The 14,264-nt window shown below is 55.6% G+C and overlaps 1 protein-coding gene across 1 annotated transcript; it reads right to left on the reverse strand.

Annotated features, from left to right (window-relative positions):
* Positions 1 to 384: 384 nt before the first annotated feature.
* LOC129716140 (matrix metalloproteinase-14-like) lies at positions 385 to 11,947 on the reverse strand. The gene is given in 10 exon segments (XM_055666019.1): positions 385 to 1,021; positions 2,551 to 2,664; positions 3,671 to 3,710; positions 3,712 to 3,824; positions 6,283 to 6,421; positions 8,015 to 8,223; positions 10,367 to 10,528; positions 10,930 to 10,969; positions 10,972 to 11,240; positions 11,917 to 11,947. Coding segments are annotated over 10 exon segments (1,431 nt in total). The 3' UTR covers positions 385 to 707.
* Between the last annotated feature and the right edge of the window lie 2,317 nt (positions 11,948 to 14,264).

Below are 14,264 nucleotides of genomic sequence, written 5' to 3' on the forward strand. Positions count from 1 at the left end.
CTGGGTTGGGTTGGGTTGGGTTGGGCTGCGTTGGGCTGGGCTGGGCTGGGTGGGTTGGGTGGGTTGGGTTGGGCTGGGTTGGGCTGCGTTGGGTTGGGCTGCGTGGGTTGGGTTGGGCTGGGTTGGGTTGGGTTGGGTTTGGGCTGCGTTGCGTTGGGTTGGGTTGGGCTGCGTTGGGTTGGGTTGGGTTGGGCTGCGTTTGGTTGGGTTGGGTTGGGCCTGGTTGGGTTGGGTGGTTGGGTTGGGTTTGGGTTGGGTTGGGCTGGTTGGGTTGGGTTGGGTTGGGTTGGGCTGGGTTGGGCTGGCGTTGGGTTGGGTTGGGCTGCGTTGGGCTAGTCTGGGTTGGGTTGCGCTGGGCTGGGTTTAGCTGGGCTCGGGTGGGTTGGGTTGGGTTGGGTTGGGCTGGGTTGGGTTGGGTGGGGTCAAGTTGGGGAGCAACTCCATTTTGGGAGTTGGGACAGGACTGTGTTATTCGGGGACGGGGGGGGGGGAGGGGACGGGGGTCTCTCCTGGTTCGGGTTGGGAATGGGACGACTCACACATCACTCGGACAGGGAGCGGTGGGTTTGAGAGGGAGGGGGGGGTGGGGTGGAGATTTGGGGACATTTCCAGCCTCTCACACCTTGTCGAGAGGGGGGGGGGGGGGGGGGGGGGGGGGGATGGGGGGGGGGAAGGGTATTTGGGGACAGGACCAGCCCCCCCCCTCCTCACACCTTGTCGAGCAGGGAGCGGTGGCAGTACAGTAGTCTCTTGGGTGTGCCGTGGCGTTTGAAGAGTACCAGGGTGGCGGCCAGTCCCAGCACAGCCAGGAGCAGCAAGACCGGGACGATGATGGCGGCCGCACTGACCGTCACCTCGGACTCCTCCACCACCACCACAACCTCACGGTCCGGGTCCAGCTCCGGGTGTTTCCGGCAGCCAAACCAATCCCGCACCAGAGACTTGGGGAATCCCGGCTCCAGACGCAACAGCTGGTTGTTGAACTTCCAGTAGTGGTTGCCCTTCACAAAGTAGGTGTAGGCTGTAGGGGCAGGGGGTCAGAGGGCAAAGGTCACAGGTCACAGGTCAGCCAGAGACAAACTCACTTTAGAAACACACAAACATAGAAAATTGGTGCAGGAGGAGGCCATTCGGCCCTCCACCGCCATTCGATATGATCATCCAACTCAGTATCCCGTACCTGCCATCTCTCCATACCCCCTGATCCCTTTGGCCACAAGGGCCACACTGAATGGCGGTGCTGGCTCGAAGGCCTACTCCTGCACCTATCGTCTTCAGGGGACCCCTGCATTCCCTCTCTCTCTCCATCCCACCCCCACCCAAGTCACACCAGCTTCTCGTTCTCACCTAGCAAACGGCCACCAATAGATTATTTATTTTATCACCGTTTTTGCACATCATTCATTAATTTGTTCTACATCACTGTCTATATATCTTGTTTCCCTTTCAAACCCCCCGACACTCAGTCTAAAGAAGGGTCTCGACCCGAAACGTCACCCATTCCTTCTCTGCAGAGACGCTGCCCGTCCCGCTGAGTTACTCCAGCATTTTGCGTTAAGCGTCGATTTAAATCAGCATCTGCAGTTCCTTCCAGTATTTAGTTAGGTTTAGACAGACACAAAATGCTGGAGTAACTCAGCGGGACAGGCAGCGCCCCTGGAGAGAAGGATCGGGTAACGTTTACGGGTCGAGGATCCTCCTTCAGACTTCAGTTTGGAGATCCAGCGCGCAAACAGGCGCTTCGGGCCCACCGAGTCCACGCCGACCAGCGATCCCCGCACACTGTTGGGGCTGTCCCACTGTACGAGTTAATTCAAGAGTTCTCCCGAGTCTCCTCCGATTCGAACTGGGAGATTTACGGTAAATCTTTGCAAGTCTTCCCGAGCTCACCCCCTTTCCCTGAGTTCCTGCCGTTAGGGTTACGAGCCGCTAAGAGACGTCCCCGAGCTCCGACGTTGCCCGCTACGTACATTCTACGCGCTTACCGCGAGTTTGATTCGGGAGAGGTCTTGGGTGAACTGGTACAGTGGGACAGGGCCGGCAACACTAACTAACTAACTAACTAACTAACTAACTAACTAACTAACTAACTAACTAGCACACTCGCACACACACATGTAGGATTTTACAGAAGCCAATTAACCCAGTAGCCCGCACGCCTTTGGAGTGTGGGAGGAAACCGGAGCACCCGGAGAAAACCCACGCAGGTCACGGGGAGAGCGTGCAAACTCCGTACAGACAGCACCAGTAGTCAGGATCAAATCTGGGTCTCGGGCGCTGTGAGGCAGCAGTTCTACCCGCTGCCCGTGAGTTTAGTTTAGTTAAGAGGCGATACCAGCCCAGGGTGGCACAGCCTAGAGTTGCTGCCTCACAGCGCCAGAGACCCGGGTTCGATCCCGACTGAGGGGTGCTGTCTATGTGGAGTTTGCGGGGACAGGCTCAGGCAGGGGGGGTGAAGCTCCCCTCCGCAGGTCGCCAGGGCAGGAGAGGAGGAGCATTGACCGGGAGCTGGGTGGGGAACGAGAGACCACGGAGCATCGATCTACCCACCTTCATCAGCAGAGACGAAGGCGGCTTTGGGAGAGTTGGGAATGCCCTGCCAAACGTTGATGGGCTTCGGGTAATCAGCGTCCACAGACTTAGTGTCCTCGTTGTAACGGTAGTAGAGAGAGGGGGGGGGGGGGGGGGGGGGGGGGGAGGGGGAGGGGGGGGGGGGGGGGGGAGGGGGGGAGGGGGGGGGGGGGGGGGAGGGGGGATAGGGGGGGGGGGGGGGGGAGAGGGGGGGGGGGAGAGGGGGGGGGGGGGGGGGGGGGGGGGAGGGAGAGGGAGGGGGGGAGGAGAGGGAGGGGGGGGGGGAGAGAGAGAGAGAGGGGGAGAGAGAGAGGGAGAGAGGAGGAGGGAGGGAGAGAGAGGGAGGGAGGGGGAGGGAGAGAGAGGGAGAGGGAGAGAGGGAGAGGGGGAGGGGAGATCAGAGGGGGAGGAGAGAGAGACCCAACGGTTCCCATCCCCACGACGCCATCTTGGGCCAAAGTCCAGACGTTACCCTGGCAACAGAGACAGGCCCATGGACACCGCCATCTTGGATCTTGGCCCTCTCGTTACCCCGACAACACAGCACCCATGGGCGCTGCCATCTTGGGTCCAGTGGGGGCCCCCGGACCCTTCCCCCAGCAACAGAAAGCCCCCAATCCAGAGTGTGGGGGAGGGGCTGGGGGGGGAAGAGCGAACCCGCCATCTTGGATCCGGGGTTCCGCTTGTTACCGCGGCACCACAGAACCCAGGGACCCCGCCATCTTGAATAATGAGCCGGGCGTTTCCCTGGCAACAGAGGACCCCCCCCTCCCATGGAAGCCGCCATCTTGGATCCAGTGGCCAGAGATCCAGTGGATCTTGGATCCAGTGACAACAATACCCCGCCTCACAAGAATGGAGGGGGGGGGGGGGGGGGGGGGGGGGGGGGTGAGTAGCCGCCATATTGAATGGGCGATAGAAAATAGAAAAAACCCGACCCCCCCCCCGGATGATGACGCTGCCGCCATCTTGGATTCAAAAATGGCCGCCGTGCGTGTCCATTGTTTGGTACAAAGCTGGGGAGGGGGGGGGGGAGGGTTGAAGACGAGGGACCCAGAGCCCCCCCACCCCCTCCTGGATACCCCCCCCCCCCCGACTCACTTGTCGCCGCGGAAGAAGTACGTCTTGCCGCTGAGGCCTCACCCAGAGCGCGGCGTCGATCCGGTCACGAGGCACTCGGTTCCCCAACTCCTGCAGCCTCTTGGGGAAGCCCGGCTGTAGCGTGGCCTCGTGGAACACCCAGTACTGGTTCCCTGGGGACAGGGACAGGGACGCACACAGGGTCACACACACACACCCCTCTCTGGGGCAGGAACATCCCCACCCCCCCACCCCACCCCACCCTCATTCCTCCCCCCACCCCACCCCCCTTCCTTCTACTGCAGTTGTACAGGGTCTACTGCAGTTCTACTATAGGTTCTACTGCAGTTGTACAGGGTCTTGGTGAGACCACACCTGGAGTATTGCGTACAGTTTTGGTCTCCAAATCTGAGGAAGGACATTATTTGCCATAGAGGGAGTGCAGAGAACGGTTCACCAGACTGATTCCTGGGATGTCAGGACTGTCTTATGAAGAAAGACTGGATAGACTTGGTTTTATACTCTCTAGAATTTAGAAGATTGAGGGGGGATCTTATAGAAACTTACAAAATTATTAAGGGTTGGACAGGCTAGATGCAGGAAGATTGTTCCCGATGTTGGGGAAGTCCAGGACAAGGGGTCACAGCTTAAGGATAAGGGGAAATCCTTTAAAACTGAGATGAGAAGAACATTTTTCACACAGAGAGTGGTGAATCTCTGGAACTCTCTGCCACAGAGGGTAGTCGAGGCCAGTTCATTGGCTATATTTAAGAGGGAGTTAGATGTGGCCCTTGTGGCTAAGGGGATCAGAGGGTATGGAGAGAAGGCAGGTACGGGATAATGAGTTGGATGATCAGCCATGATCATATTGAATGGCGAATGGTGCAGGCTCGAAGGGCCGAATGGCCTACTCCTGCACCTAATTTCTATGTTTCTATGTCTCTCTCTCCCTTCTTGGTCTCCAAACTCGAGGAAGGACATTCTTGCTATTGAGGGAGCCCAGCGTAGGTTCACCAGGTGAATTCCCAACACGGCGGGACTGTCACATGCTGAGAGAATGGGGCATCAATGATTTGGATGAAGGGATTCAAAGTAACATTAGCAAATTTGCAGATGACACAAAGCTGGGTGGCAGTGTGAACTGTGAGGAGGATGCTATGAGAATGCAGGGTGGCTTGGACAGGTTGGGGGAGCTGGGCAGTTGCATGGCAGATGCAGTTTAATGCGGATAAATGTGAGGTTATCCACTTTGGTAGCAAAAAACAGGAAGGCAGATTATTATCTAAATGGCGTCAAGTTGGGAAAAGGGGAAGTACAACGGGATCTGGGGGTCCTTGTACATCAGTCTATGAAAGTAAGCATGCAGGTACAGCAGGCAGTGAAGAAAGCGAATGGCATGTTGGCCTTTATAACAAGAGGAATTGAGTATAGGAGTCCTTCTGCAGTTGTACGGGGCCCTAGTGAGACCACACCTGGGGTATTGTGTGCAGTTTTGGTCCCCTAATTTGAGGAAGGACATTCTTGCTATTGAGGGAGCCCAGCGTAGGTTCATCAGGTTAATTCCCGGGATGGCGGGACTGTCATATGCTGAGAGAATGGAGCGGCTGTGGGCTTGTACACTCTGGAGTTTAGAAGGATGAGAGGGAATCTTATTGAAACATACAAGATTGTTAAGGGTTTGGACACGCTGGAGGCAGGAAACATGGTCCCGATGTTGGGGGGGGGGGTAAGCCATTTAGAACAGGGTACTGATTGGGGATTTTTACACAGAGAGTGGTGAATCTCTGGAACTCTCTGCCGCAGAGGGTAGTTGAGGCCACAGTTCGTTGGCTATATTTAAGAGGGAGTTAGATGTGGCCCTTGTGGCTAAGGGGATCAGGGGGTATGGAGAGAAGGCAGGTACGGGATACTGAGTTGGATGATCAGCCATGATCATATTGAATGGCGGTGCAGGCTCGAAGGGCCGAAGGGCCTACACCTGCACCTAATTTCTATGTTTATGTTTCTAACAGAGACGAGGAAACACTTTTTCTCACAGAGAGTTGTGAGTCTGTGGAATTCTCTGCCTCAGAGGGCGGTGGAGGCCAGTTCTCTGGATGCTTTCAAGAGAGAGGGCTCTTAAAGATAGCGTAGTCAGGTGATATGGGGAGAAGGCAGGAACGGGGTACTGATTGGGGATGATTAGCCATGATAGAAACATAGAAATTAGGTGCAGGAGTAGGCCATTCGGCCCTTCGAGCCTGCACCGCCATTCAATATGATCATGGCTGATCATCAACTCAGTATCGTGTATCTGCCTTCTCTCCATACCCCCTGATCACTTTAGCCACATCTAACTCCCTCTTAAATATTGCCAATGAACTGGCCTCAACTACCTTCTGTGGCCGAGAATTCCACAGATTCACCACTCTCTGTGTGAAAAAAGTTCTTCTCATCTCGGTTTTAAAGGATTTCACCCTTATCCTTAAGCTGTGACCCCTTGTCCTGGACTTCCCCAACATCAGGAACAATCTTCCTGCATCTAGCCTGTCCAAACCCTTAAGATCACACTGAATGGCTCGAAGGGCCGAATGGCCTCTACTCCTGCACCTATTGTCGATTATTGCCCTGTTTGTCCCCTCTCCTCCTCACCTTTGAAGAAGACGAACTTGCCATCTTTCCTCTCGTATGCCGTGTCGATGTTATTGGGCAGTCCCACCCAGAAGTGTCCGATCGGCATGGGGTAGTTTTCGAGCACCTGCTCATCCCGTAAACGCCAAAACCACTTGCCCTGCAGACGGGCGCAGAGTCAACAACATGTGGACACAGTCCAGACCACCACACACAAACCAACCCCCCCCCCCCTTCGAATATGGACACAGAATGCTGGAGTAACTCAGCGGGACGGGCGTATGGGAGCAAGGAGGTCCTTCTGCAGTTGTACAGGGCCCTAGTGAGACCACGCCTGGAGTATTGTGTACAGTTTTGGTCCCCTAATTTGGAGGAAGGACATCCTTGTGATTGAGGCAGTGCAGCGTAGGTTCACCAGATTGATCCCTGGGATGGCGGGACTGTCATATGAGGAAAGATTGAAAAGACTAGGCTTGTATTCACTGGAGTTTAGAAGGATGAGGGGAAGGGAACTCTTAGAGAAACGTGCAAAATTATAAAAGGACTGGACACACTAGAGGCAGGAAAAATGTTCCCAATGTTGGGCGACTCCAGAACCAGGGGCCACACACACACACACAGTCTAAGAATAAAGGGGAGGCCATTTAAGACTGAGGTGAGAAAAAACTTTTTCACCCAGAGAGTTGTGAATTTGTGGAATTCCCTGCCACAGAGGGCAGTGGAGGCCAAGTCACGGGATGGATTTAAGAGAGAGTTAGATAGAGCTCTAGGGGCTAGTGGAGTCAAGGGATATGGGGAGAAGGCAGGCACGGGTTATTGATTGGGGACGATCAGCCATGATCACGTTGAATGGCGGTGCTGGCTCGAAGGGGCCGAATGGCCTCTACTCCTGCACCTGTTGTCCATTGAGTTACTCCAGCACTGTGTGAAACGTCACCTATCCATGTTCTCCACAGATGCTGCCTGACCCGCTGAGTTATGGTGCAGCAGCATCTATGGAGCGAAGGAAATAGGCAACGTTTCGGGCCGAAATCCTCCTGGAAATAGGCAACGTTTCGGGCCGAAATCCTTCTGGAAATAGGCAAAGTTTCGGGCCGAAACCCTCCTGGAAATAGGCAACGTTTCGGAGCGAAGGAAATAGGCAACGTTTCGGGCCGAAATCCTTCTGGAAATAGGCAAGTTTCGGGCCGAAATCCTTCTGGAAATAGGCAACGTTTCGGGCCGAAATCCTTCTGGAAAAGGCAACGTTTCGGGCCGAAACTGGAAATAGGCAACGTTTCGGGCCGACCTGGAAAAGGCACCGTTTCGGGCCGAAATCCTTCTGGAAATAGCAACGTTTCGGGCCGAAATCCTTCGAAATAGGCAACGTTTCGGGCCGAAAATACGTTTCGGGCCGAAATCCTTCTGGAAATAGGCAACGTTTCGGGCCGAAATCCTTCTGGAATAGGCAACGTTTCGGGCCGAAATCCTTCTGGAAATAGGCAACGTTTCGGGCCGAAATCCTCTGGAAATAGGCCGAAATTCTTCTGGAAATAAAAGTTTCGGGCCGAAATCCTCCTGGAAATACCAGTTTCGGGCCGAACCCTTTCGGCCCGAAACGTTGCCTATTTCCTTAGCTCCATAGATGCTGCCTGCACCCGCTGAGTTACTCCAGCACTCTGTGAAACGTCACCTATCCATGTTCTCCACAGATGCTGCCTGACCCGCTGAGTTACTCCAGCACTGCGGTGGTTGGTGATGCCGACTCACGTACCTTGAAGACGAACATCTCTCCGCGGAGCACGGCGATGGTGTCCACACTGCCGTCGCATATCCGAGGCCCGTAGGGGCTCGCCGGCTTGGTGGGGAACATGGGGGGTTTGGTGGGGTGGAAGGGGTCCTTGGTGGGCAAGCGCGGGACATGGGGCGGGAGGGTGGGGGCCTTCTTGGTGGGCTTGGGTCGAGGGTCGTAGTCCGGTGGTCCTGCGGGAGAGAGGACGGAAGGTCAGGGAGAAATCCAACGGCAGAGTCACAGGGCCCTTGGGCCCAACTTGCTCATGCTAACCCAACATGTCCCATCTAGACTAGTCCCACCTGCCCGCGTTTGGCCCACATATCCCTCTACACCTGTCCTATCCATGTACCCGTCACAGAGTTATCCAGTGTGGAAACAGGCCCTTCGGCCCAACTTGCCCATGCTAACCCAACATGTCCCATCTAGACTAGTCCCACCTGCCCGCGTTTGGCCCACATATCCCGCTAAACCTGTCCTATCTGTATTGCGTACAGTTTTGGTCTCCAAATCTGAGGAAGGACATTATTGCCATAGAGGGAGTGCAGAGACGGTTCACCAGACTGATTCCTGGGATGTCAGGACTGTCTTATGAAGAAAGACTGGATAGACTTGGTTTATACTCTCTAGAATTTAGAAGATTGAGAGGGGATCTTATAGAAACTTACAGAATTCTTAGGGGGTTGGACAGGCTAGATGCAGGAAGATTGTTCCCGATGTTGGGGAAGTCCAGGACAAGGGGTCACAGCTTAAGGATAAAGGGGAAATCCTTTAAAACCGAGATGAGAAGAACTTTTTTCACGCAGAGAGTGGTGAATCTCTGGAACTCTCTGCCACAGATGGTAGTTGAGGCCAGTTCATTGGCTATATTTAAGAGGGAGTTAGATGTGGCCCTTGTGGCTAAGGGATCAGGGGGTATGGAGAGAAGGCAGGTACGGGATACTGAGTTGGATGATCAGCCATGATCATATTGAATGGCGGTGCAGGCTCGAAGGGCCGAATGGCCTACTCCTGCACCTAATTTCTATGTTTCTATGTTTCTATGTAACCCAACATGTCCCATCTAGACTAGTCCCACCTGCCCGCGTTTGGCCCATATATCCTGCTAAACCTGTCCTATCCTTGTACATTTTCTAATGTTTTTGAAACATTGCGATCGTCCCAGCCTCAACTACCTCCTCCGGCAGCTCGTTCCATACACCCACCACCCTCTGTGTGAAAATATTTCCCATCAGGTTCCTATGAAATGCTTCCCCCTCCACCTTGAACCCGTGTCCTCTGGTCCTCGATTCCCCAACTCTGGGCAAGAGACTCTGTGCGTCTACCCGATCTATTCCTCTCATGATTTTGTACACCCCTATAAGATCTCCCCCCTCATCCTCCTGCGCTCCAGGGAATAGAGACCCAGCCCTGCTCAACCTCACCCTGTAGCTCACACATAGAAACATAGAACATAGAAACTAGGTGCAGGAGTAGGCCATTCGGCCCTTCGAGCCTGCACCATTCGCCATTCAATATGATCATGGCTGATCATCCAACTCAGTATCCCGTACCTGCCTTCTCTCCATACCCCTGATCCCCTTAGCCACAAGGGCCACATCTAACTCCCTCTTAAATATAGCCAATGAACTGTGGCCTCGACTACCCTCTGTGGCAGAGAGTTCCAGAGATTCACCACTCTCTGTGTGAAAAAAGTTCTTCACATCTCGGTTTTAAAGGATTTCCCCCCTTATCCTTAAGCTGTGACCCCTTGTCCTGGACTTCCCCAACATCGGGAACAATCTTCCTGCATCTAGCCTGTCCAACCCCTTAAGAATTTTGTAAGTTTCTATAAGATCCCCCCTCAATCTCCTAAATTCTAGAGAGTATAAACCAAGTCTATCCAGTCTTTCTTCATATGACAGTCCTGACATCCCAGGAATCCGTCTGGTGAACCTTCTCTGCAGTCCCTCTATGGCAATAATGTCCTTCCTCGGATTTGGAGACCAAAACTGTACGCAATACTCCAGGTGTGGTCTCACCAAGACCCTGTACAACTGCAGTAGAACCTCCCTGCTCCTATACTCAAATCCTTTTGCTATGAAAGCCAACATACCATTGGCTTTCTTCACTGCCTGCTGCACCTGCATGCCTACCTTCAATGACTGGTGTACCATGACACCCAGGTCTCGCTGCATCTCCCCCTTTCCCAAATCGACCACCATTTAGATAAATCCCTGTCTACTATCCCTCTATATCTACACTCTATCCCTGTCTTGATCTTATATGGAGAGGGAAGGGGAGGGAAGGGGGTCAGGGTTGAGGGCAAGGGTCAAGGGGTGAGGGGTCACTCACCGTACAGCTGCTGGATTCCTCGCCGGTCGTCCTCGGGCAGCTGGAAGTTTTCGGTGTCCATCCACTGGTAGAACGGAGCCATGATGGCGCTGGGGTCATTGGAATGTTCTAGGCCCAGCGCGTGGCCCAGTTCGTGCACCGCCACCAGGAACAGGTCGTTGCCTGGGGAGGTCAAGGGGCAGAGGTCAGGCCCGGGCTTGGGCAAGGAGCGAGCGCACAGGGATCAAGGGGTCATGGGACAGCAGTGAGGGGTCAGAGTTCGGGGCAGCGAAGGCACAGAGGTCAGAGGTGATGCGACGGGGGGCCAGAGGGCAGCGGCGACAGGGAAGGTCAGAGGGCAGCATCGGGGTCAGATGGCACGGGGCAGCAGTGATATGGGGCGGTCGGAGGGCAGCAGGTCAGAGGTCGGCAATGACACGGGGTCAGAGGCTGGAGATGCACGTGGAGGTCAGAGGGCTGTGTGTAGAAGGTCAGAGGTCGCCAGGAGGCGATGGCAGGGGAGGTCGTCGGGTCAGGGCTAGGGGTCGCTGGGCAGGGGTCAGAGGTCGGTGCCCCCCACTCACCCATGAGGTCTTCGTTGTTGAGGGTCCAGGGCTCGGCTGCGCGTCGAAGTGCGTGTCGCCGCCGATGCTGGGCCCGGGGAAGTAGGCGTGGGCCAGGAAGCCGCCAACGCCGTCGAAGGGCGTGCTGTCGCCGTGGAAACCCTCGCCGAAGAAGACCACGATGTCCGCCACCGGCGCCCGGCCCGCCATCACCTCCGCGTACGGAACCTCCCGGAAGCTCAGCGGCGTCAGCTTCTCCCACACGCCAAACGCACGGCGTAACGCACGGTAGGTGTCCGCCTCGCCCAGACGGGGCGTTGTAGTTGTGGATACTGTCGGGGGGGGGGGGGGCACAGCACGGGGGGGTAGCAGGGGGGGGGTGGGGGGGGGGGGGGGGGCAAGTGGGGGGGGGTCAGGGGGGTGGGGGGGGGGGAACAGAGAAAAAGGAAAGAGAAGGAAAAGGGAGGGAAGGACCCGACCCATTACCCCTCCCCTCACCTTCACCCCTCCCCTTCTCTACATCACCCCCACACTGACCCTGTGACCCCACACCCCTGTAGGTGATGACCCCGTTGACCCCCACTGACCAGTGGGTGGGGACCCCATGATCCACACTGACCCCGTGACCCCACACTGACCAGTAGGTGCTGACCCCATGACCCCACACTGACCAATGGGTGGGGACCCCATGACCCCACATTGACCAGTAGGTGCTGACCCCATGACCCCACACTGGACCAATGGGTGGTGACCCCATGACCCACATTGACCAGTAGGTGCTGACCATGACCCCCACATGACCAATGGGTGGTGACCCCATGACCCCAACACTGAGGACCAGTGACCCACACTGACCACACTGACGTGATGGACCCCACACTGACCCCATGACCCACATGACCATATGGGTGGTGACCCCATGACCACCCACACTGACCCCGTGACCCACACTGACCCCGTACGTGATGACCCCATGACCACACTGACCCACCCCTTACCCACACTGACCAGTAGGTGATGACCCAGGACTGGACCCCATGACCCACACTGAACCAGTAGGTGATGACCCACACTGACCCCATGACCCACACACTGACCCCATTGACCCACACTGGCCCAACATAATCTGACCAGTAGTTGCTGACCCCATGACCAGCACTGACCCCATGACCCCATGACCCCACACTGACCCCGTGACCCCACACTTCTGCTGACCAGTAGGTGTTGACCCATGCCCCACACTGACCCCACACTGACATGGTAGGTGATCCGACCCCATGACCCACTGCTGACCCCACACTGACCAGTAGGTGATGACCCATGACCCCCACAATGCCTGACCCCATGACACACACACTGGCCCCGTGACCCAGGTCACAGACCAGTAGGTGATGACCACACGACCCGTGACCAGGTTAGAAGGCCCCGTGACCACAACACTGGACAGTAGGTATGACCTTCTGGCTCGCCACTTCAGCCCCTGGAGGCGAATCTCCGTCCTCCGGACAGTGGTTTCAGGATCGACCCACAACTTGTCGGTGAACGCCGCACCGGGGTTTCCGCATCCACCGTGGTAGGGGCCCGGAGACAAGGTCAGGAGTCGTGGAGTGACAAGGAGTCAGATTTAGGCCATTCGGGCCGTCAAACCTATACGTGCCCGATCCATCTTTCCCCCCCCCCCCCCCCCACCCCGCCCTCGAACCGGTTCCTCCGCCTCCTCCTACAGAAACCTGTGACACCTGCACCAATCAACAATCTGTCAATCTCCGCCTTAAAAATATCCACTGCCTTAGAAGCTCAGAAAAACAGGTGCAGGAGTAGAGGCCATTCAGCCCTTCGAGCCTGCACCATTCGCCATTCAATACGATCATGGCTGATCATCCAACTCAGTATCCCGTACCTGCCTTCTCTCCATACCCTCTGATCCCCTTAGCCACAAGGGCCACATCTAACTCCCTCTTAAATATAGCCAATGAACTGTGGCCTCAACTACCCTCTGTGGCAGAGAGTTCCAGAGATTCACCACTCTCTGTGTGAACAAAGTTCTTCTCATCTCGTTTTTAAAGGATTTCCCCCTTATCCTTAAGCTGTGACCCCTTGTTCTGGACTTCCCCAACATCGGGAACAATCTTCCTGAATCTAGCCTGTCCCACACCCCTTTAGAATTTTGTAAGTTTAGATAAGATCCCCTCTCAATCTCCTAAATTCAGAGAGTATAAAACCAAGTCTATCCAGTCTTCTTCAGGCTAGACAGTCCTGACATCCCAGGAATCAGTTGGTTGAACCGTCTCTAAGGACTCCCGCTATGGCAATAATGTCCTTCCTCAGATTTGGAGACCAAAACTGTACGCAAGACTCCAGGTGTGGTCTCACCAAGAGAGGTTTACAAGTGCAGTCATTGGCTATATTTAAGAGGGAGTTAGATGTGGCCCTTGTGGTCTAAGGGGATCAGGGGGTATGGAGAGAAGGCAGGTACGGGATACAGGAGTTGGATGATCAGCCATGATCATATTGAATGGCGAATGGTGCAGGCTTGAAGGGCCGAATGGCCTCTACTCCTGTGCCTATTTTCTATGTTTCTATGCCTGCCATTCTGAAATGGCTCTGCCTGCCCTCCCCCCACTCGCCCCTCCTCCCACTCGTACCCCTCCCCTTGTCCCTCTACCCCCCCTCCCTCTATAACTCCCACCCACACGTACGTCAATGTTTTTTCATCCATGACTCCGGTTTGGGGAATTCCGTAGAATCTCTGCATGGAGACAACTGGCCATCGGACACGGACAGATCACTGAGGACCTGAGACCATCCGCAAATCCCCCGGACGGAGGGGAGGTTATCCATCCTGCTGTAAGGCCCCACCCGGCATAGACACCCGGAGGGGAGAGGGTGTCAGGCACACGGGGAGAGGAGACGAGGGGGAGGGAGGGGGGGGTTGAGGGAGAGGGAAGTGGAGCGGGAAGTGGGAGAGATTGATCTCTCAGATTCAGATCAATTGTAAGTGTCATTGCAGGGTACAGTAGAGACAACGAAAATGCATTTAAAATCTCCCGGGAATACAGAGCGAACATAGCGAATACGTTTGAATAAATAATAATAAATTTCCGGGGGGGGGGGGGGGGGGGGGGGTGTGTGATTGGCTTCCCCGAGGTACGTTGTTGAGTAGAGTGCCAGCCGCCGGAAAAGAAGCTGTTCCTCGGCCTGCTGGTCGGCAGAGAGCGACTTGAGCGCTCCCGGAGGTTGGAGGGTAACCCGTCCCTGGTTGGGGTGCGCGCAGTCCTTGTGCTGCTGCGGCCCTCGCAGCCAGCGTTGCATGGACCGCTCAATGGCGGGGAGGCGGAACCGGGATGGTGGCACTT

The sequence above is a fragment of the Leucoraja erinacea genome, unplaced genomic scaffold (assembly GCF_028641065.1).
Source record: "Leucoraja erinacea ecotype New England unplaced genomic scaffold, Leri_hhj_1 Leri_1731S, whole genome shotgun sequence".
In the NCBI taxonomy this organism is placed as follows: domain Eukaryota; kingdom Metazoa; phylum Chordata; class Chondrichthyes; order Rajiformes; family Rajidae; genus Leucoraja; species Leucoraja erinaceus.